The sequence below is a fragment of the Melozone crissalis genome, unplaced genomic scaffold, assembly GCF_028551555.1.
Source record: "Melozone crissalis strain CALT ecotype California unplaced genomic scaffold, PUWL_Pcris_2 ptg000005l_1, whole genome shotgun sequence".
Taxonomy (NCBI): Eukaryota; Metazoa; Chordata; class Aves; order Passeriformes; family Passerellidae; genus Melozone; species Melozone crissalis.
In genome coordinates this window covers 31,583,108-31,606,008 of record NW_026535783.1, presented here as the reverse complement: position 1 = coordinate 31,606,008, position 22,901 = coordinate 31,583,108, and the positions used below count along the sequence as shown (strand labels likewise).

Below are 22,901 nucleotides of genomic sequence, written 5' to 3'. Positions count from 1 at the left end.
AATGCACGCTTGGAACAGTAAGGAAGCATTGCAATGACCTTTTTTGTTTTTTTCCTTTACAAGCTGGCAGGGGGAAGTGTAGAGTACTGTACAGGTCACTGCTTGTTTTGACTAGCACAGTTCTGGTGCACAGTGAGCAGAGTGACAAAATCCCCGTGCTCGGTTACGGAGATGACTTTCAGCTGGAAAGGGCGGTTCAGGGCAGCTGAGTCAGCCTTCACCCACGGCCACTGGCCTCAGAGAACAGGGCAGCCACTGCTACAGCAGCAGGTGTGACAGCAGGAATCTTCCCACTTTTATGGCCCAACACAAAGCATGCCATCCTCTCCCCCAGGCTCAAGAGGCCATCATTTCACCAGCTGTTTATTTAATCCTGATTAATCCTGGACTCAAGCCATGGCCTTTTGTGTAGATGAGATGAAAAACCTGAAGGACACACCACAAGCAAAAGGAAAGCATAACTTGAAAAGTAGGTGCTTTTACTCCACCATCTTGAGGCAAAGCAGATAACTGAAGCTCTAACTAAATGGAAATATTTGTTTCTATAAAGAGCAAATTATTTAAACTTATTGCTATTTTTCAAAGTATAAAGACATGACCTTCCTTTCTTTTCCTCTCTGCAGACTTATTCTCGCTGGCAGAAAAAAAAAAAGCCAACACACACAAGCTTCACTAGTGAAGTCTTTCAACAGAATTAGGTATTTAGATATCTATGCCACAGATTTGCCCTCAAAGAAGCTAAATATACTTTACCCTCAAAGATGACTGGATTTGGACTATCAAAATATCAAACACATATAACTGTAAAATCATGGAATCATCAAGGCTGGAAGAAACCTCTAGGATTGCCAAGTCCAACCATAAACCCAGCACTTCCATTGTAACCCCTAAAGCACTAACCCATATCACCCAGCACCAAATCCAGATGCCTCTTAAACACCTCCAGAGATGGTGACTCCACCTGGAATGGTAACTCCCAGGGCAACCTATTCCAATGCCTGACATGTCCTAACAGTGAATTTTTTTTTCCTAATATCTAATCTGATTCTTCTCTCTCAGGTGAAGGCCATTTCCTCTGGTCCTTTCACTGCAGGGACAGTAGAAGCGACCAGCCCCCACAGCCTCCTTTCAGGGATTTGTGGAGAGCAACGTGGTCTCCCCTGGGTCCCCTCATGACTAAACAAACCCAGCTACCTCAGCAACTCCTCATAAGGCAAGTGTCCTAGACTCTTCACGAGCCTTGCTGCCCTGCACTGGCCACACTCCAGCACCTCAATATCCTTTATACCAAATACCAACCTTAATACTCAATTTGTGTTCCTCTTTGTGCTTTGTTTTAAGTAATTATCTTCCCATAAAACTAAAGATCAAAGATTTGACAGCCTGCCAAACTTCAAACTTAGGGACTGAATTTTGCAAGTAGTTTGGAAAGAGTTATCTGAAGCTGGGAAGTATTAGGTCTCAGCTCTTCCTGTAAGCTGGTCAGCCTTTATTTTTAGTTTTCAATTGTCAATATTTCTTTTCCTTTTGTAAAGGAAGTTTAAAGTACTGCCAGTACTTGAAATTGTATTTACAAGTCCAGTGTGATACAAACAGGGCTGATAATTTTATGCAGCATTCAGATTACTTCAGCTCCTTCAGCTGGCAGGACCTCTAAGAAAAAGAATAAATGCTTATGTCACTGAAGTTGCCACAGGTTTGCTGATCTCATGTTAGCTGAAAAACTAAGATCTCAGCTCCTTAGGGAAGGTACAAGCCACCTTTCCATATTAAACTTTTAATGCTACTTCCAGATCAAGTCTTTGTAAAATCACACTGTGGTTTAAAAGCACTCCCTTGTAAAATTAGCAACTAAATGCTTCCTTTACCAAAGTGCACAGGAGCAGAGAAGGGAATTAATTTTCCCCTGCTACGTTAGAACAAACACCTTGTTGCACCTGAAACCATTAAGAATTCAACACAAATCCTACCCACACAAACCAAAGCAATTAATACATTAAATCTATCACCTGTGTTTTATGAACATCAGGCTATAGAAAACATACTTACACCATGATTGATCCCTATCCTAACCTTGCAGAAAAACATGACTGAAGTAACCTTTTATTTTGAAACTATTAAATAAAGAAAAGGGAAAGGTGGTTAGCACAAGAGCAGAACTTAGTGTTTAAATTGGAAATACTCTTCCAATGTATTTCATGCCCTCAATAAAGCTACAGTGTATATGAAGTCAACAGTTTGTAAAAGAGAATTCCAAGGCAGAAGGCTCCAACAGCTGCATTTCCGGTAGCCAAAGCCAAAAGCTGAAGCACAAAAGAAATGTGCTACATGGAATCACCAAGGTGGCATCTGTTCTGCCAAACTCCGCACGCATGTGACTACCTTGAGCAGACATGGAACTCGCCTGCACAAGCCCAGGTCTGGCTAAGCAGCACTGCCAGTGTCTCTGTGCAGGTCATGGACACACCCTGCCCAGCAACAGTGTCTGAAGAGTTGCTGGTCAGACCACACTGACCTCTTGGCTCGGGCAGCTGGGCTCTAGCAGATCTGAACAAGCACCGAGGCTTTTCCAAGAGCACCTCCTGTCTGCCTGCAGAAGAACTCTATGTTGTTTTTTTTATACAGACATAATAAAACTAGAGTTTAAAGAACTGTTTACCTTTAAGGCATATCTTTTATGATTCATTATATATACTCTAGAAGGAAAGGCACATGCATTTGCTTTAAAAATTCTGCTGTTCCAGTAAACCTAAAAAACTTAAGTGTGATTGAATTGTGTTAATGTGAACCTATTCAACTAGTTTCTGTTGTAAACAGAAAACCCTTTTCCCCTCCTAAGCCATTAAGTGAAAACCCCTGTAATAACTTGAAAAGTTTCAGCTAAGACTTCAACCTTTGCAAAGAGAGACTGCAACAATAGTTCCTTTTTATTGTTCATTATTTGTATTAATTTAAAAAGAATAAATATATATATATATGAACACAATCCTAGCAATATCAAGAACAGATTCCTACCCAAAGTGAAATTAAAAAGGGAAATGAAAACTGGAGTGATGGCTGGATTCTGGAGTGCAAACCAGCAGGTAAGCATGAAATAAGGGGAAGAGGAATAGTCACTATGACCAACTAGCATGAAGAAGCCTTTAATTAGCCTAATAAGCAGCTGCTCATTATGCAGGTTTGTGAGATTTTTTCAAGACTGAAAAGTTAAATCCGAAGAAAGCGAACACCTACCGGGCCTCGACAGCAACCAAATATGAGACACTTTTAGGCTCAGTAACATATTTGGATTCCCATTTACCCAGGTTTAGATATCCCCTGGATTCCTATTTAAGATCACATCGAATAAGAGCAAGGAATAGGCCTGTCAGCCTCTTATGTCAATAGTCTTTTTTGGATTATCTTGATTTTCCTCATCTCAACACTGCAGAATTTGGTTTGTCTTTGCTGCCAGGAATGCACAAGGACAGCAGAAATATGGGATGTTAATGCACACACCATAAAGATACTGCACAGGAGTGTAAAAACATTCATTCTGAAGACCAATGAACTGTACCACCTATTTTTACAAGGTACTTTTTTTCACCAGTTGTGTATGTTATTCAAGTGACTCATTCTGTATTTTTGAGTGTTCAAGATATATGTAAGATGAGGGACAAAAATGCCTGTTGAATTGCAAGCCTGATCCTGTAAATTGACACTTCCCTACTTTATTTCTACTGATGTATTCTTACTAAAAATAAAACTCTGGAACACATGACAGCAGAACAATACCAAAACAATAGTCACATGACAAATTTCTCCACTTGTGGCTTCTTTGAAGAGCATATAAAAGACCACCATCTACCACTGATATCAGTGAAGTCTTTTACTACCTATTTTGCATGGTAATGGGCAATACGGTTTTGCATTTGTAGTGAAAGAGCGAAGAAGAGCGAAGAACAGGCATCAGTTCTATAAAATCAATCTGAAGGATAAAATCTCCAAGACTACACCCACAACCTAAGGAAGTGGCTATAAGAGGTGAATTGCCCCCAATTCCAACATGCCATGGGATGTCAGCCTTAATGGTTATATAATTTACCAGTCTTGCCTGACCCCTGTTTAATTACTTCTGCTTAAAAGTTAGTCATTTCACCTGAGGCAATGCTCTCCTTTCTCTTTACAGTTGCCACTACCTTGTATCTTCTCTTTCTGGCATATGACTCTCTTATGCCCCTTACAGGAAAAAAAAAAAAAGTCATTGTAGGCAGGCTGCAGAAGGATGGGAAACCAGACATAGAACATAGTCCTTAGGAAGTAAACAATACCAGGGGCCTAGAACAGGACATCCCCTACAGACAGACATTTGTTTTGTAGTGGTAGCCACTAGAATACAACAAATGGCAAGAACGTCAGCCATTTAATTCTATCTCCCATCACATGCCTAGTGCCTTTTAGCTACAGTGCAGGGAGTATCAGTTCAATTCAAAGAGGGTTACTGACAGCTGCACTTCCTGCTGGCTGCCCTGGCCATCGCAGCCAGAGGCAACAGTTTTAAAGAAAGGAGTACTTGTCATATTGACATGCTTTGTGAGAAAAAGAGACTGGATGAAGGCACTAGTTTTCTGATTTATTCCGCCAGTCAAGCCTAATCAGTACACATGCACATAGGCAATTCTGACATCTTGGAGACTGAGATTAACAGGTACAGCATGACTCATGAGGTGACATGTATTGTCAGACTGCCTCACCCCTTTGTGAGGTACTTAGATCCTAGGGTCGTGCCTGCTATCAATTTCATGAAGAAAAGATTCTATGTATCACTGCAGTTGTACCTCCTTCCAATTAAAATGGAAGTGAACGGATCATTGCAGTGAATTCCACATGAAACAAGGAAGTATCCTTTAAAAAATACTAATTATTAGGGCTTACTAATTACACTTTTCATATTTACTCTAGGCGAGTTCACTTGCAACTAAACAGCAAGACCGTTTTCTTTGGAAAATGTCTCAGTCACTCAATGATTACCAGTTAAAACACAAACCACAAATTCATAAACCAACATCCTTAGGTTATGTTGTATCTAGGTTCTCTTCTGCTGTCACCTGAGAACTCAAATCCTAACATTCTGGCTCATTCCAAAGTGTCTGGGAGAAAAAATACACTAAACATGCCTCTCCTGTCTGTAAAACACAAATAATTTATTCAGATAAACCTTTACGAGTGCTCTCAAGCATCACAGTATACTAGTGTACAATTAATGGCAACTTCAGAAATCATGCTTTTGGTACAAAGCATAAATTTAACATTAAATACCACAAGATGATTTTTCATTACTTCAAAGAAGCTTATGATTGACAATAAACTCAAAAATAAATATTATCAGTATTCAGGACTCAATTTAATTTTTATATAGCTTTGAAAAGCTCTGGATTGCTGGGAAACAATCTCTGTCTGAGAGCTGTCATAATCAGAAGCATTCCTGGCTGAAGTAACATAATTCATGAGTGTACTTTTAAGTTCTGTGAAAGTATTACTACCTTCCGCAGAACAAGTGCATGATGATATCCCAGAACTCAATAAAATCACTGAGTTGATTTCAGTCTCTTTTTTCCTGGTAACAGTATTTCCTCAGGATTCTTGCTTTTTTGTTGGTTTATCTAAGTAGGGAGTGTTGTCCTGTAGCAGATCTTTCCTGGGTATGAGTACTGAAATAGAAAAAAACCCAAACAAAACAGTAAGACTATAATCTTATGGAAAATACTGGGAAAATACTATTTCAAATTCTAAAGGTGTTTTTACATTTACAAACAAAATATTCAGTTACTAAAATGAGGATCTGAACTTGTGGTAAGTAGCATCTATCTAGCATCTAGATATCTAAGACAAAATCATACTAAGATTTTACTTTCAGCTGGCTACAATAATGTTTTCCCATCTTCTTTTATACGCATTGAAAATTTTGATATTAAGAAGCCATAATTGTTAAGCATGTACTGTTAGTTTGGTTATGGGTTAAAAGGGTAGTTATAAGGAATACAGTATTCAACGGTACCATAATACACCTATGCAAAGAGCACCACCCTCCAGGCAAAACAAGCCAGCCTGGACAGAACTGTAATGGGCCAATCAGGTGCCTTAACCTTCATGCAAATGAAGGATCCAAAAAGAAACCAATCCAAAGGGATAAAAAACAGGACAAAAGGGGGCATCTGACCCACTGAACTGGTGCCGCTCCATCTGGAAGATCAGGGACATCCCCATTGTTTCTAACAATTATGACCACTCTGATGAGTTTAATGAGTACAATTTTGCAAAAATAAGTACATAATATGTATGCTTGGCAGCCAAAAATTAAATTTAGAATTAGCAGTGACTATTAGCAGGAATCCAGTTGAAAATGAAAGAGAAAACATTATTGTGTCATCGTTGTGTGTATAAAATGCCTCCTTGCCCACAGTGCGCAGTGAATAGCAAGAATAATCACAGGCTTTCACCTGTTGTTTCTGAGAGCTGTTTCCTGGGGGAAGTGAACAAAAAAGGAGGCAATAAAGGACTTAAAAATTCATGAATAGCTTGATGAAAATCAAAAGTAATTGAAGAGAAGCCCATTGAAGATAATTAAACCAGAAAATATCCCTGACTCAGGAAGAGCTGCCAGGTGTGAACAGCTGAAAGAGGTGCAAATTCACTTTGTCTGTTCCTATTCTTCAACTATTATCTGCCTAGAATCATCATGGAAGACTTGACACTGGTCTAGACTTATCTTTGGCCTTGATTATAACCGCTGTTTTAAACTTAAATGTTTTACTAAACCTAAAACTGAAAATTGGTACAAAACTTTCCAGACAACACTAAACAGAAGTAAAAGGAAACTATGTACACAGCTGAAGATTTCTTGTATTCTCTTACCACACAGCTGTATGCTGAGCCTACCTACTACTTCTCTTTTTGACTGCAAGATAAAAGAACTTCTAAACCAGGAATCAGGATTTCAAAATTTGATAGACTTTGCATTGAGGTAATCGCTATGTCACACATCTTACACAGTATAACCTGAAAGTGAAATTGTTGGAAAAAAGATTTGGAAATGAACACTCAATCCTCAAAGAAAAAGCTTTTCTATGGTCAGTGTATATAATGCACTTGTTAATGCTCCTTAGGCAGCTCCTCCCTGTTTGGTAGAGCAAGCACCTACAGACAGGTACCGAGGCTACTGCCTTTGGACGCATGCTGACTGATCAGCCTGTACATGCATGCTGACTAGTTAGCTAACTGCTGACCCTCCTAATAGTTACGGCTAGTTAAGGGACATTAAAAGTAATCAAGGCCTCTTTTCTACCAGCCTCCATACCTCAAAATATTTGTATGGAAACTTTGTACCTTTGAACCTTCACCTGTCCTAGGTAGTGACATTAATGAATAGCTTACATTAAGAATTTTGCCAGAGATTAACAGACAGGTTATTTGCCTCACTATCCCTTTCCTTAGTTTCACATTCTATATTTATTTTCTAAACTGTAACATATTTAAGTATCTTTTTAGCATGCAGGCTTACTCACCAATTTTGTCAGAATCTGTGTGAACCGCCTGAATAACAGAAGTTCTGAGAATCACTTCAACATCTGAAGCAATTTTAAGAAGCTAGTAATAAGGAATAAGAAGAGAGGAACAAGAGAGTAATTTGAATTATATGTGACTGTTTCTGAAGATATTTTCCATACCAGACAACTATTCAAATAATAAAATCACTCGGTTTTACTGCTCAGTTACTTATGTACAATGTATACATTGCTTTTGCCTTGGAGATCCTGGAATAACTTACAGGTTGACGTGTTTGACATGGAGCACACAGTGAGGGAAACTCTGGCTCAGTAACATACACCAGTACATACGTCTACATATCCAATTAAAACTGCAACCGAATAAGGTGAAATGCAACTACAAAACCAATTAACTAGCTTCCAATGATCAAAGACGCTCACTCGCGCCTCAATAACATTCGACGTCCCATAGTGAAAGGGCAATCTCATTCTTTCAACACTACTGCTCCTGACATAAGGAGACAAAAACAAGGGCAAAACATGACAAGAATTAAGAATTCTGAGTTTTCACAGTAGAACTGTGCAGAAACAAGGCACTACTTAAAGACTACCCGAGGTATTAGTATTTGGCAAAAGGCCTAGAATTCCTTCTCTCACTAAGAGGATAAGCTGCAGCAGCCTTGCTAGCTTTGCTGCACCATTAAGAGAACCCTAATACTTGTTTGCCTGTTATCTGTGTCAGAAGTAAGGAAATTGCTCAAGTGAGACACTTCAGGAGACATGCTCACACTAGAAAGCAGCGTGCATCAACAGAAGTGGATCTTTGCAAAGGCTAGGGCTCAATACTTGCCATCCACACTGCACTTCTCATGCTCTTCCCTTTTAAGGACTTGGAGCAGGTACCCTTCAGTTCCCCCTGCTGAGAGCCCATTAGCAGCCAGTCTGCATGCTCCTGAAGTGCAGCTTCCTCTTCAGATTGACCTTAAGGGAATTCTGCTAGTTGGTCTGACACTTTACATAACAAGAAAAGTCACAGGAAGTGGAACTCACCAAGGTAACTTCCTAAGTGCACTCCTGATCTGCACAAAAACTGCTGCATTAGATTTAGCTACCACATTTTTCATTCTGATACTGTAGACAGTTACCTCGATCTCTTTAAGTCACTGCAAGCTTGACATGTACAAGTACATACAGATACAAGTACCTGTTGTCACATTAGAATACACTGTAGTTTTCTATTCTGGCTGGTCAATACTCCATTTTTTAGTTGCTGTCCAAAGCAGAACATTAACAGCATCACATTCATGCAAGCAAGTGCTCAAACATTCTCAAGTCCTGTATAAAACTTGGTTCAGTTCCTCTGCAACTAAGTCTTTTCAGTGTGTACATGTAATAAATATGACAGCTTCTGTGATGTTCTAGGAGTGTGTAGCTGCGATGGAAGTCTGCCATTTCTTTCACTGACACAGTTAACCAAATATCAACTACTCCATATTAAAAAGTCACATATGTGTAATTTGTAGGTTGCCTAAAAAACAAATACAGATTTCAGAATTGCAGCAAATCTTTTTCCTGTACATCTATAAAAAAACCAACGCTGAACACATAACTTAGCTAATCAAAAAGTGGTAACACAAACACTGAGTATTATTACAGGAGGCTGATAACAAGCTGAAATTCAGGAACTCCTAACTAAAAGGTCAGAACTATTTACATTACTGTTCTGTGTCTGGCATGAGGAAAAGGTTTTCGTTTTATTTCTTCAAGGGACAAACGTAAGCACTTTCTTCCAACCAGTGTCCAGTGACAATGTAAGGACAGTCTGATAAAAGGCTGAAGGATAAGGACTAAGTTATTCAGTCTGTAGGATGTAAATAGCTAAAATTATCTAAAACACATTAGTTCCCTTTCAGTTCAGAGTAATTGTCAGAAAAAAACTGACTCAGCAAAAAGTTTTAAGGCAAAGGAAACTAACTTAGTGAATTAACAGAATGCTCCACTTTTAACACATGGTACGGAAAGAAGAAGTAAAAAAATCCCTGTAGTATAATTAAGATATACTACATCTATACTATACTGCAATAAGTCATAATAATTTTGCTGGTTTTTGCCTTCCACAAAGACGCTGAGTCATTTGTGATAGTAACTCAGCAGGTTGTTTAATTTGTCTGTTTGTTTCTGTTTGCCTAAACAACAGTGAGCAGGTACATTTAAGTGACCACAGTACAGATAGGTATCATGAGCAAAGTATAAAATATTTACATGAAAATCGCTACTTCATACATTATCTCATAAAATTTTATTATAAACTTCGAAATAATCATATTGAACTATCAGAACACACTTTCTACTTATGTACTTTTGTATGTACAAGATTCTATAACACAGTATTAATACTATTGCGGTATCTATATATTTACAAACAAAGATGCATGTAGAAGTCTTTCTAAACCAACCCGGCTTTCATGACGTCTCAATCTGTTTACAGTGGTTTAGAGATCCTTTAATCAAAAGACTAATTTCTAAATATCCATATGTGAAGTGAGAAAAAAACCCAAACAACAGAAAGCAATAAAATACCTCATTAATCTTCTCTTCAGATGTCTCGTCTCGGTTATTTCTGAATTCTTCATTTATCTTTTGTCTTGCAGCTAAATAAAGAAAACAAAAAACTAAAGAGTGAACAAAAATTGTATTTTGAATTTGTCACTGCCCCAAAGTTAAGAATCTTAAGTCCTTTATGGCACAGACCTGGGACACTCTGATCAAAGTATTTCAATGAAAGACCTCCATATAATTCACATGATGTCATATTTCAAGTTGACTGGTATACAAATAAAATAAAATAAGATTCTCAATTTAGCATTTTGTATTGCATACACAAGGTACTAAAAAAGCATGATTAATCCCTTGAGGAAAAACCACACATAGCGAATTAATTAGTACAGCTAACTATGCTCTGGCTGGACTGAAGTTAAAAAAAAAAACAAATGAAAGAAAAATATCTCCCAAGAGGAACACTTTAAAAAGAAATGTTTCCCTTCCAAAATATGTGATGGTTGCTTGAATATAAGGACTATTTTTTTGTTTCAAAATAAAGGATATCTCGTTATGGACACACAAGTTTTCCCAATTATTACTTGAAAATTATGGGAGTAATTTGAAGAAAGATTATGTTAAGAATTATCTTTCTCTGTATTCCAAGAAGGAAGTTCCATGAAATACAGATAAGCACACACCACACAAAACAACTATCTCACCTTCGAGGGCTTTGGTATCATTTTTAAAAACTTCTTGCCGTGTTCTGTGTAACAACTTAAAAAGCTTCAAAACCTGCCAATACAAAATCAATAGAATTAACTTATTTGCTAGCAGGATTGTTAGTTAAAATGAACATATTACAATTGAAAATGTTTTGGTTTAAATTTCATGTTCTTTCCATTCAGTACAGAATTTGATAAAGAATCAATATCTAAGAGGTTTTACTTAAATTCCTGATCAAAACACTTGCAGCCAAAGCTGATGTGATGTCATCAAAATCTTAGACAGGTCTAGATATTTCAAATTACCCTAAAATGCTGGCACCACCTCCTAAATAATTATTTGGCATGATGGAAATAAAATCCTGAAAATACATGGACATAAGCATTAGTTATTGTGCCAATGTCAAATACACCCAACAGAACTGGAATAACTCTAAAGGTCAAATTACTTGAAGGAATTATCAAGGTTACATCGTGCCTATTCTCTAGCTACTGAAAAAGATAAAAAAAGAAATGGCTGAAGTATTCTCACATAAAATTCTTCTACAAGTGGTGTGGCAAAACCAAAGCAAAGTCCTTCCCCTAAATACAACTCCAGGTCAGCAAACCAACACTTCAGTAAAAGCAAGCACTCAGAAAGTTGGGATTTACAGTGTAGAGCAGACACACCTGAATATGTATGAAAATAAAACTCCCAGAGAATCACAGCTCACAGCCACGTGGTTTTGGTAGATCATTCACACAGACTGCAATGAATCACAGAAACTCTCAAGTCCTTATGAGACTTTTTTGGTGTCTGTCACAGACTGAAAAGAATCTCTGACAAGCACCAGAAAAAAATAATCTTGAAAACAATATGCCTTTTGAAGCTCCTTCTAGTACTTCTTATCATGTTGTGGCATCTCTAGAGGGCACAATTCCAAGTACTTCATAATACTTCTCTCACAATTAGTATTCCAAGTATTTTTTAGAAGGACATAGAAGAAACACAGGGCTGTAACTCAGAAAAAACCTAGCAAATGAACAGAGCCATGTTGCCTTTAACTGCACCATTCCCTAGATGGATGAATCTGTGGAAGGTAAACCCACAGAACTAAAACTCAACAAATAAACTTCTTGTTTTGCAGATATTCCAACATCCTAAAATTTCTATTCCCCACAGTATATTTGCTATCTTTTCAAACAGCAGATTAATATTACATGTGGTTTTATGTTGAACACATGTATGGCAAAACCTAAAATTTTTTATGGTTATTTTCAAGAATTTGTGAGCCATTTTCAGGTCTCTTCCTACCCACAGAGAAATCTATAGGTTCTTCACAAGGGAAGGAGGAGGGGCAGGCACCAATCTCCTCTCTGGCATCCTGTGACAGGATTCAAGGGAACAGCCTGAAGTTGTGTCAGGGAACACTCAGGCTGGATATCAGGAGAAGGTTCTTCAGCCAAAAGGTGGCTGGGCACTGAACAAGCTCCCCAGGTCAGTGGTCACAGCACCAGCCTGACAAGAGTTCAGGAGGCTTTTGCACAGCTCCTCCAGGCACACGGTGTATGCACCACCCTGGAGATGGTCCCATGCAAGACCAGGGGCTGGACTCCATCATTTCTGTGCCTCCTTTCCAACCAAGGACATTCTCTGGTTCAACTTCTCCAAATCCCTCCTGGAAACTTCTCACCACGGCAGCCACAATGGTGAAAAGCTGAATTAGATGGTCTTGATCAGGATGTATTAATGCAGACACCTCTGACCTCTACAGCCACCTGCATTAACAGAGAGCTCCGCCAATACCTGTCGACTGCACTCCCAAAACTAGGCTTCAAGACACTCTCGAAAGAGGCACTGACAGGAAATTACACCGCAGTAATGAAAGGGCTTATTAATTCTTAGGTCCCTGGTTTTCCCTAGCTTACTCTCACGTGCTTCTGATGTATTTTACCCTCTGCTTATCACACTTCTCACTTTCTTTTCCCGCAATGGCCTTTGCGCGCAAACCGCTACTTCCTTTACCTAGTTTTTTATCTTTCTTGTCCTGAAAGTCTACGTTTTTTGGCTCGACTAAAGCTACAAAGCTGCAGCCTCCCAGCACGGATAGAGTACGTGTGTGTGTTTGTGTGTGTGTCACTCGCCTGCCCCCGGCTCCCCATGGCGCCCGCCGCCGGCACCGTCCCGCGCCGGAAGTGCCCGCCGCCGGAAGTGCCCGTCAGGGACGAGCCGCACCCTCTCGCGCTGCGCCGGTGCCGCCGTCAACGCTGTCCCCCGGGGGCCGCCCGCCGCCGCCGCCGTTCCGAGCCACCCTTGTGCCCCCGCGGCGCTGCCATGGCCGGCGGGGTTGAGGCGGCCTTCACGGACTCACAGAAGGGACTTCCAGCCCAGCCTGGAACGGACCACACGGCCCCATCTGGTCCAACGTCCCTGCTCAGGCAGACAGCCCAGAGCACATGGCACACGATTGTATCCAGACAGTTCCATCACCACTGGGGAAGACTCCACAAATTATCTGGACAATCTGCTCCTGTACCCGCTCACCTGCAGAGTAAAGAAGCTCTTCCTCGTGTTCAGAGAAACTTCTTATTTCAGAAACATCAATTTCTGTCCACTGTCCCTTGATCTGTTGCTGGGCACAGCTGAGAACAGCTTGGATCCTCCTCTGACCCCTTTCCTTCAAATACTCAGAGACATTGATGAGGTCCCTCTCAGCTGTCTCGAAGCTGATCGGACCCAGTTCCCACAGCCTTTCCTCAAAAGAAAGACGGTCCAGTCCCATCTTCACTGACTTTCCCTGGACCCACTCCAGGAACTCCATCTGTCTCTTGTCCTGAGGAGCCCAGAACTGGACACAGCACTCCAGGTGTGCCTCACCAGGGCACAGCAGAGGGGCAGGATCACCTCCCTCGAACTGCTGGCAGTGCTCTCCCGAATGCACCCCAGGGTCCCATTGGCCTTACGGGCTATCCAGACAGTGCCAATCCTCGGTGTGCCCAGGTCTGGCAGGAGGCTGGCGCTGCCTGCAGGAGGAGCTGAATGGGGTCCATAGCAGGCAGGCAGTGCTGCCCACAGGCTCCTCATTCCTGCGGGGGAAGGGTAGATATAAGTCTAATTGTGTCAGGAACTCACGTCTTAAAAAAGGAATTTACTATGTTGCGGTAAAACGTTTAGAATTGGACAACATTGTAACTAGACTAGTGAAGAGATTTTTGTTTTTATTTCTAGCACATTAGTCTCAAAATACAAAATGGAGACATGACAGCTCACTGATCTACACTAAAATGTCTCTTCCGGGAGGCTTGATACTTATTGTTGTTTGTCACGTCTACTGCTTGAAAAACTTTTCTGCTTGCATGAGAAACTTTTCTGTAATGCTAACAGAACTCTAATCTAAAGCTTACATACTTTTTTTAACCATTTCCTAAAAATCCTCTAACCTTATAGATTCCAACAATTCCACTGGAGTGGTCAATGGCCCAGGGACCCCTGCCCTCCAAGGGGAGCCACAGTGGGGATGAGAGGCTGCTCCCTGCCCAGCACCCCCTGCCAGGGGCTGCACATCATTGCCCAGGGTGGCACAAAGACCAGTGTGTTCTGCTCCTTCCTCTGAAGAAAATTATAATTGTTTTAAGTGGGTAACTGGACAGCCATCAGTTTCTATGTGACACCTAGAATGGCCAATAAATGATGATGTTTGCTGCTTCTTCAATTCAGTTTTTATGTTGCCAAGACTGTTTCCTTGCTCTTGCAGATAGAACAACCAAAAGCAGTTCGGAATCCTTCCTTATCTGGGGTGATATCTTCTTTTCCAGTCTATTTTTTCACCATTTCAGAAGAAAAGTTGTGATTACAATTCCTTGTTTCTGTGCTTAGCAGTAGTATCTCAGGATGTCTCCAGTTTCTAGGTATCCAGCTGTACTTAGAGGAGTCCAGTTGCACTTTTCAAGGACACTCTTGGTTCTCAGGATCACAGCTGCCAAGCTGGCAGGCTTTTTTTCTGCTGGTATTATCCAACAGGCATATTCTTCTGTTCAGTCATTCCCCCTCTCTAGTCAGGTCACTTTCTCGGCTGCTCACATCAAGATCCCCACAGCTTGCCTTACTCACACCCTGACCACCCCAGCCTGGGCCTGGCCACATTATGGCCACGCCGGGTACATCTATAAAACTGAATTACCATTCTCTTGAAAAACAAACAAGCTTATAGTTCACTAACACATCAATCAGCATTAGCTAAAGGCAGCATAAGGATTTTTTGCAATCATCTTTACTACTCACTAGACCTCTAGCTTCAATACACAGTCTATTTAATCATTTAACAGCAGTTACATTGTAAACTAATTAAAATATGGGAACACTAAACCATATACTCAATAATTTTAATATTTTTATTATTAATACTTACTTGTAAGCATATATTAAATACTTTTTTTAGTATGTAACTCATAAAGAAACTTGATCTGTTAGCAGAAGTGATGTTTATTCATAATTTATTTCCAAGAATAATTATTGCAGATGTGAATGAATTAGATCTTTGAAGAGAAGGTGTAATTCATTCATTGTTTTATTCAAAATAATAAAATTTGCTGTTTTCATGGTGAGACAAAAGTATATGCTGAAGTCAACTATATGAAAAAAAGGTTTTGGTTTTTTGGAGAAACTTCTAAACTTGTCTGTTTATGTCTTCTCTTAACATAGAAATATACTTTCTAATTAAATCCACAGTAGTGTTCACCCGAATTGTTCATATATTTGCTGAATAACCTTGGTTGGACAATAACATAATTCAAAGAAGTTTGTCCCTGAAGCACTTCTTATAATTATCATAAAGCTCCAATACCATCTGTAGGACACATACATGTCAAAATACCTTAATCTCAGAACATCATCTAAGGAAGAGAATAAAATTTCATTGTTTAATGTACTTTATCAGATTTTTTTTTCAGGGTATTTCATTATAAATTATTTCAGAGTTACTACCAGAAATATATGACAAATTCTGCTCTTTTTGTAACATGTTCGTGTAACCAGCAGCGGAACCACATTAGGTTTAAGCCACTTAGCAATATTTATTCTCTGCCTCCCTCCAAAATGCTTTCCTGTAACACTTTTGTCCAGAGACAAATATATATAAATATCTCTATTAATATGCACCTAGACAAATCTTCAGAGAAATCAATCTATTTTTTTTGGTGAAGTTTAGAAAATCATAGAATCCAAAATTGTCTGGGTTGGAAGAGACATTAAAGGTCATCTAGTTCCAATGCCCCTGCACCTTTCACTAGACTGGGTTACTCAGAGCTCCATCCAGCCTGGCCTTGAACACTTCCAGGGACTAGGCACCCACAACTTCTCTGGGAAACCTGTTCCTGTGCCTCACCATAATCACAGTAAAGAATTTCTTCCTCACATCCAATTTAAACCTCCAGTATTGCAGTTTAAAGCCATTCCTCCTTGTCCTGTCACTACATGCCCTTGTAAAAAATCTCCCTCCATCTTTATTGTAGGCTGCCTTCAGGTACTGCAAAGCTGCAGTTAGGTCACTCTGAAGTTTTTTTTTTTTCAAGGGTGAACAATCCCAATTCTCTCAGTCTGTCCTCATAGAAAAGGTACTCTGTCACTCTGATTATTTTTGTGGCCTCCTCTGGACTCTTTCCAACAGCTCCATGTCCTCCCTGTGCTGGGAGCCCAGAGCTGGATGCAGGTTCCAGGTGGGCTCTCCCCAGAGCAGAGCAGAGGGGCAGAATCCCCTCCCTGCCCTGCTGCCCACGCTGCTCTGGATGCAGCCCAGGACACGTTTGGCTCTCTGGGCCGGGAGTGCCCATGGCTGGGTCATGTCCAGCCTCTCACCCACCAGCACCCCCAAGTCCTTCTCACAGGGCTGCTCTCAGTCTCCCAGCCTGTGTTGATAGCAGGGGTGGCCCCGACCCAGGTGCAGGACCTCGTACTTGGCCTTCAAAATGAAGTTTTGTTGATGCTCCTTAAGGTTTGTGTTGGCTTCTTCCCCCCTGCTTTCTCATTTCTCCCGTTTAATGACTGGTGTTATAGATATATATAAAAAAACCATTTACAGCTAGATGTACAGCTGCGTAACTTTGTGTTGCCCTCTGAATTACTGCTTGGCTATACCGATTAGTTTGTTTCATAGTTACGAAATTACTTATTCGTCGAAGAGCTGGCACATGAAACTGCCCTTCTGCAGGACCCTGATTCCAGGACACCATACACCTGCAAACTTTGGTGGAAAAGGTAACCCAGCCCAGCCTGGTGCAGTCTGCAGGAGCTAGTCCCAAGAAATCACACAGATATTTGGGTTGGATTTGATAAGTAATACTTCTGCCCACAACAGCCTCTCCCGGGACTGCACTACTTTTGTAGAGTCGCCTTTCTCTTCGCAGCGTTGATCCCTGCGCGGAGCCTGCAATAGTTCTTTCCGCCGGATCCCTCCGCGATTCCCGGGTCAGCGAGGGCGCGGTAGTGCGGTGGGCGGGGACCAGCGGGACAATGACAGGAGAAACCGCCAATCAGACGGGCGAACACGGCCAGGGGCCGGCGTTGGCCCAATGAGTGCCGAGGGGGCGTGGCTGTCGGGGAAGGCGGGGCTGAAGGCCGGCGGGAGCCGCGCGGGAGCCGCCGCCATGGCTGACGAGATCAGCAAGGCGCAGGCGGCGCGTCCCGGCGGGGACACCATCTTCGGGAAGATCATCCGCAAGGAGATCCCCGCCAACATAATCTACGAGGACGAGCAGGTGCGCGCTGTGCAGGGGCCGGGGGGTTCGCGGAGGCACTCGGGAGAGCGGCGGGGCGGGCCGTGCGGCCCCGCTCTCCCCTGCGCCCTCCCCGGAGCTGCATTGGGCTCCTTGCCAAGGGTCGAGGGTTCTCGCAGCTGGTGTGGGAGGGTAGTGGTGAAACCTTTACCACTTAGAGGCAGCCTTCTTGCGGGTTCGGAGCAGAGCGCCCCAGCTGTCTGCTTGTGCAGGTCCCGATGTGCCTCTCAATAGCCTCACAGAGGTTGTGCACCTCTGCCTGCTGGGCTTTGGTAGAGAACCTCCGAGAGGGATTGCTGGTGCATCGCAGCACGTTAGGGCCGAAATTAAATAATTAGCTTTAGAAGAAATGCAGCGGTTATTCCCAAAATCCACCTGGTATTTGGTGTAAGATCTCCTGCTCTTTGTTTTCCCCGCCCTTCAGATTGAAATACTGGAGCCCCATTAAGCCCCTTTTGCTTTTGAAATAAAGGGGTTATTCTCAGTGTTCAGTAGAGACTCGCTAAGGATGCAGTTTGTCAGATTTATGTGCTTAAAAATCATGCATAGCTTAAACCGGAGTTTTCTTAATAAATGGCAGAATTGTTGCAGTTGCCTTATGCTCTGAAGAATATTAGAAATGTTCAGTGCTTTCTGAAAGTCGGGCTTATGTTACTGCTCTGTGTTTATGTGAAGGTGTGTGTTCTTTCCTTCGCCGGGTCAAACCTGTGTGAGCTTTTTCATCAGCTGCGGTGGTTGCAGCAGAGTAAGCTGCGCACTGCTTGATTAGGAATCAGGGCATTGAGTTCGCTGAATGTATAAACTACTTTGACAGCCATTTGTGTGGAGTATTTTCTGGGAGTGTCATTACCCGCAGTGCACCATTTGGTTTTTACTTCAAAGGGTGCAGAAATGTAGAACTTCTAGATTTCAGTTGACTGGTGGATGATCTTGAATTAGTTTTGCTGGCTTTATGGAGGTCTTTTTAGAGGTGGCTGGAAGTGTTAAAAGGAGAAAGGTAAGGAAAGTCTTTAATCAATAATTGACCTTCAGAGAAAGGGAACTGCTGAAAAGTACTAAGTCTCTGTGGAATTATGCCTTATCACTGTTTTTCCAGTTGAATCTAAACTTCCTGAAATGAAATTTGGTTTCCCATACACTCACGAATTTCTGTGATTGCGTTTTTTCCTTAATGTTGCTTTGGCTTTCTGTATAATAGAAAGCTGTTTACTTCCAGTCTTTTGCTCTTTTAATTCTTTGTGGCAGTTTGGCCATTTGCATTCTGCCTCGATGGGACTACATATAATAGAAAAGCTGATTACAAAATGGTCAGCTCTAAGTATGATTTATTTAATTTGGTGGATACAGTTTTATTCATCAGTTATATCCTTACTGCCCTTCCCTGTTTGGAAGAAAGGAGTAGTTCATCAGAAATTCAAACTGGGCATTATCTTCTTAAACAGATCCTAAAACCACATAGATTTGATGTAGAAGATGACTTGCATAAAAGATTGATGCAAGTTGAGTTTGGCTTTTCACCAACTTTACTCTTGACACATTTCTTTTCAGAATAAAAAAGAAGTATATTTGCACAGAAAATTAACTTTATTGATTCACAAAGAAAAGTATCTAGGAAATAAGCATTTTGAAGAATGTAGGTATATGTGTTTTTAAGTATCCACTGTCTGTGACATAACCAATTGCTACCTGGTGTTACGCTGTTGAACATGACGGGAAAGTCAGAGATATCCTTGGACTAATGCTGGCAGAGGACCTCCTGTGCATCTGCACATTTGTCGAGGTTCCGGTTGGAAGTCCCAGTTCTGTGGTTGGCCATTTGTACAAGGAGACACAGCTTAATTTTCTCTTGCCTACTGGCAGTTCCTAATTTGATATTTAGGTGATGCATGCTGTGTATGATTGATTGTAGTTTTGGTATTTAGTCAAGATTCAGCTAGTCACTACAGACAGATGTTTGTATTTCAAAAGTGATGCCTTTCTTTTGATTTAAGCATGTCTGACGCAATGCTGGTTTTAATGTATTACTTTGAAATACTTGGTGCTGTTGAGAACAGAAGTCTAATATGGTCTCATTCACATAACTTCAGGATCTTTGGAATTGCCTTGTTGTCTTTGACCAAGGAAATATTCAGGCATAACTAGAAGTTAATTAGCAACTCTTTGCCATTTATTTTATTTAACATAAAATATAAAATAACATTTAAAAAAGCATGAATGTACTTTTTATAGGCATGCATGCCAACAGCTTTACTAGTTGTTATGCATGTGTTTCAGTAGCAAATCTTGAACCTGATTGCATATTGCTTTACTGAGAAGGCTGTAGCTTTTAAACAGTACTTTACAAAGCAGTGATTTTTTTTTTTCAGTGGGTCTTGGTAAGTATGTGTTTAGAAGTTAAAGGATGTAGAATAATGTATCACTCAAGAAAATTTAACATTGCTGCTTATGTTTGGGATATCTGGCTGAAGTATGTATTTAGTGGGGCATATTGATTTCCTGAAACTCTTACCTTTCTCCAAAACAAACTGTATTTTATCTGCTTTGTGTTCCTCCAGTGCCTCGCGTTCCATGATATTTCACCCCAAGCTCCAACACATTTCTTAGTGATTCCTAAGAAGCCAATTGTCAGATTGTCTGAAGCAGAAGATTCTGATGAATCTGTAAGTACTCTAAAGGTTTTTTGTACACCAAACTGTGCTTCTGATTACTTCATAATGTAGTAGGCTGTCCCCCTTTTCCTCTTGGCATTTCAAAGAGGCACAGTAGTTTTCTGATACTCTAATGCTTGTCCTGTAGCTTAAAAGATAATGGAGTTCAGGTTTTTCAGTAAAATTAGCCAGAGAAAGCAAAATATATCTGTGCGTGTATTTTCCATGCAAAATGAATTGGTATTTGTTATTTAACAGTCCTGATGTCTGTTTTCATTGTTTGCATGCAACAGTACTTACTCTAATATGGGCTTGGGGGTTTTTAGCAGGTCAGAGGTGAAGAAAAGGAAGGTTAGCTGAGAGGTGCTGAATATTTCATTTGTAACTAAAAACATCAAGCTCAAAGATTTTGTAAGCTTTACATGGTAAGATAAAGTTTCTTTTCCACCAGAATTATATATGTGTTCAGAAGAAGTAGTGGGGGCTTTAACCATTAAGTAAATGTAGCTTCTACGACACTTTTGTTGTCTGTTACTGCCTGGCTTGAGAAAGATCAATAGTTCTATTTTCCCCCTATATTATGCATAGACAGTCCTCATAGTTTTTCTTGGGAAGTGTTAGTTGCAGGCAGGCAACAATTTGAAGAGCAGTGGCTGAATTTCTGAGAGTTAACTTACTGGTTCTCTGCTCTCATTCCTTCCCTTCCTGCCCTTTCCCCCTTTTTGTGTGTTTTCTGTTGGTTGTTTTTTTCTTTTTTTTTTTTCTTTCTTCTCCAGCTTCTCGGACATTTAATGATTGTTGGCAAGAAGTGTGCTGCTAACCTGGGCCTGACCAATGGATTCCGGATGGTTGTGAATGAAGGGCCTGAGGGTGGGCAGTCTGTCTATCACGTACATCTCCATGTTCTGGGTGGTCGCCAATTGGGCTGGCCTCCTGGCTAAGATTTGTACACCGCAGGAGTTAACTGCATGCATACAAGTTACCACCAAATAGATTTAATATGTTGTCCACCAATCTAGCCACTGTTAGTGTATTTTTTTTTTTTAATGTGTGTCTACACAGGGTAATAAATGCTCTGAACAACATTCGCACAATAAAGATTAAGCATGTGGGAATCATCTCTGTCTGGTGTGCCTTACTGATGGAAACACTTCTGAAGTTGAAATTATGATCTCTGAAGTTTAAAGCACAAAACATGTTTCAGTCTGCTAACAAGTCTTCTATAGGTACTGATTTGCCAAGGCAAATCAAAATCTAAAGGTGCAAACACTTATCAGACTTTCATGTCTTCTGGGAAGAAATCTAAGCTTTTAGAATGTGGTATGTAAATATTTGTAAAGCCAGTGTAGGCTGCTGCTGAAACTTCTAAAAAGTGAAATTCAAACATGCTGTCAGTACAGTATGTTGGGAACAGACATTCTAAAGCTCCATTTTTCCACTGAGAATGGGTAAAATGATAGTCTTTGTTGCAGCTGCTATAGTTCTGTAGCGCATGGGTGATTTTGATCAAATTGAGGACTTGAAATTAAAATACTGAACTGTTATAAGATGTTCAAGGCATTTCTTGGCATGTAAGCAGCATGAAATAAAATCTGTATGTGTATCTTTTAGTGAGCAAATCTTTCAGTTCATAGTACTTTCTCTGTTGCTGCATACAGTTGTTCATGCAACGTGGTCATCAGATCTCCAAGATAATAAATTTTCTTGAAGTTAGGGGTACAGATGTGTCTGCCAGTGTAAAAATAAAACACATTTCTAATAAAATTAAGTCACAACTTACTAGTTTTTATGCTCAAGACACCTAAAAGCCTCAGATGCCTTGATAAAAGCTGGTTGCTTGTGAGCATCTAAAGTGTTAAAGAAATGTGGGAATGTGTGTAAAGACTGTAGAGGTAAAAGCAGAATTTTATTTTCTTTTCAGGTATAACTTGAAAGTTTGGTAAAGCCATTTGAGTTCATTCAACCAGAAAATACTCTAAGTACTTCAGAATGTTCTCAGCTTTCAGAGTTTTACCCTAAGATGTGACTTAAACAGGAAAATCAGCTAGTGCTTCTGAAGGACGTTGGTCTATATTTGAGTTAGGAATAAACACATGGTTCTGTAGTGGTAGCATAATGGCTCTTCTCTTGTTTAACTTGCATAGAAGTAAGGAAGAAAACCACCCAAATCCCAGAGGTACAGCATCCCTGAGTAGAAGCTGAATGCATACCACAAGAATGAAGTATCACAAGCAGACACAGTGGGGGTGCAGTAAAGGTTTGTGGCTGGCAAACAGGCTATCAGAATGAGCTCATGGAAGGCCCTTAAAGATGGTGAGATGAACTGTTGGCATCCACATATGGGAAAGGGCATGTGACATATGTGTACTGCTTTGACTTCCCTGATTTCTGTTGTATGTGTCCTTTTTACCAACACTGGCATGTGTGATTTGAAGCGTGACTGGTGAAGTTTTCACAGCTGTATGAAAGTGACTCTGTAAAACTTCTGTTGCTTTACTTGGAATCTTGAGAGATGTGTTTGCAGATCTATGCAGATATGTGCTTTGGGAAGGTAAGAAGACTTTGAAGTGAGGGCAGAACCATGAATCTTGCAAAGATACCCATGAGGCCAGCTTGCTAACCAATTTAATTGTGCTTAAGTTTCAGATGAGTACCTTCTGAATCGATACTCAAATGATTCTGAGTTCAGACCATGGTGTACTCATGTAGGAAAA

The 22,901-nt window shown here is 40.6% G+C and overlaps 2 protein-coding genes across 2 annotated transcripts; one reads left to right on the top strand and one right to left on the bottom strand.

Annotated features, from left to right (window-relative positions):
• Nucleotides 1-5,159: 5,159 nt before the first annotated feature.
• On the bottom strand, nt 5,160-12,981 carry LYRM7 (LYR motif containing 7). Its single transcript, XM_054284672.1, has 5 exons — nt 12,914-12,981; nt 10,787-10,859; nt 10,107-10,177; nt 7,545-7,626; nt 5,160-5,690 (listed from the first exon to the last, which is right to left on the bottom strand). The coding sequence occupies exons 1-5, from the start codon at nt 12,929-12,931 to the stop codon at nt 5,614-5,616; spliced, it is 321 nt and encodes a 106-aa protein (XP_054140647.1). The 5' UTR covers nt 12,932-12,981; the 3' UTR covers nt 5,160-5,613.
• Nucleotides 12,982-17,367: 4,386 nt separating this feature from the next.
• HINT1 (histidine triad nucleotide binding protein 1) lies at nt 17,368-21,305 on the top strand. The gene is made up of 3 exons (XM_054284959.1): nt 17,368-17,521; nt 20,095-20,199; nt 20,964-21,305. The coding sequence occupies exons 1-3, from the start codon at nt 17,411-17,413 to the stop codon at nt 21,126-21,128; spliced, it is 381 nt and encodes a 126-aa protein (XP_054140934.1). The 5' UTR covers nt 17,368-17,410; the 3' UTR covers nt 21,129-21,305.
• Nucleotides 21,306-22,901: the final 1,596 nt, after the last annotated feature.

Bases quoted from the DNA above. Each gene is read 5' to 3' on its own strand.
- LYRM7 (XM_054284672.1), bottom strand. The intron at 7,627-10,106 runs GTATTTTATTGC...CCTTATTACTAG, and splicing joins CTGAAGAGAAGATTAATGAG to CTTCTTAAAATTGCTTCAGA. The intron at 5,691-7,544 runs GTGAGTAAGCCT...TTTCTATTTCAG, and splicing joins CACAGATTCTGACAAAATTG to TACTCATACCCAGGAAAGAT.
- HINT1 (XM_054284959.1), top strand. From the start codon at position 17,411: ATGGCTGACGAGATCAGCAAGGCGCAGGCGGCGCGTCCCGGCGGGGAC. The intron at 17,522-20,094 runs GTGCGCGCTGTG...GTGTTCCTCCAG, and splicing joins TAATCTACGAGGACGAGCAG to TGCCTCGCGTTCCATGATAT. The intron at 20,200-20,963 runs GTAAGTACTCTA...TTTCTTCTCCAG, and splicing joins CAGAAGATTCTGATGAATCT to CTTCTCGGACATTTAATGAT.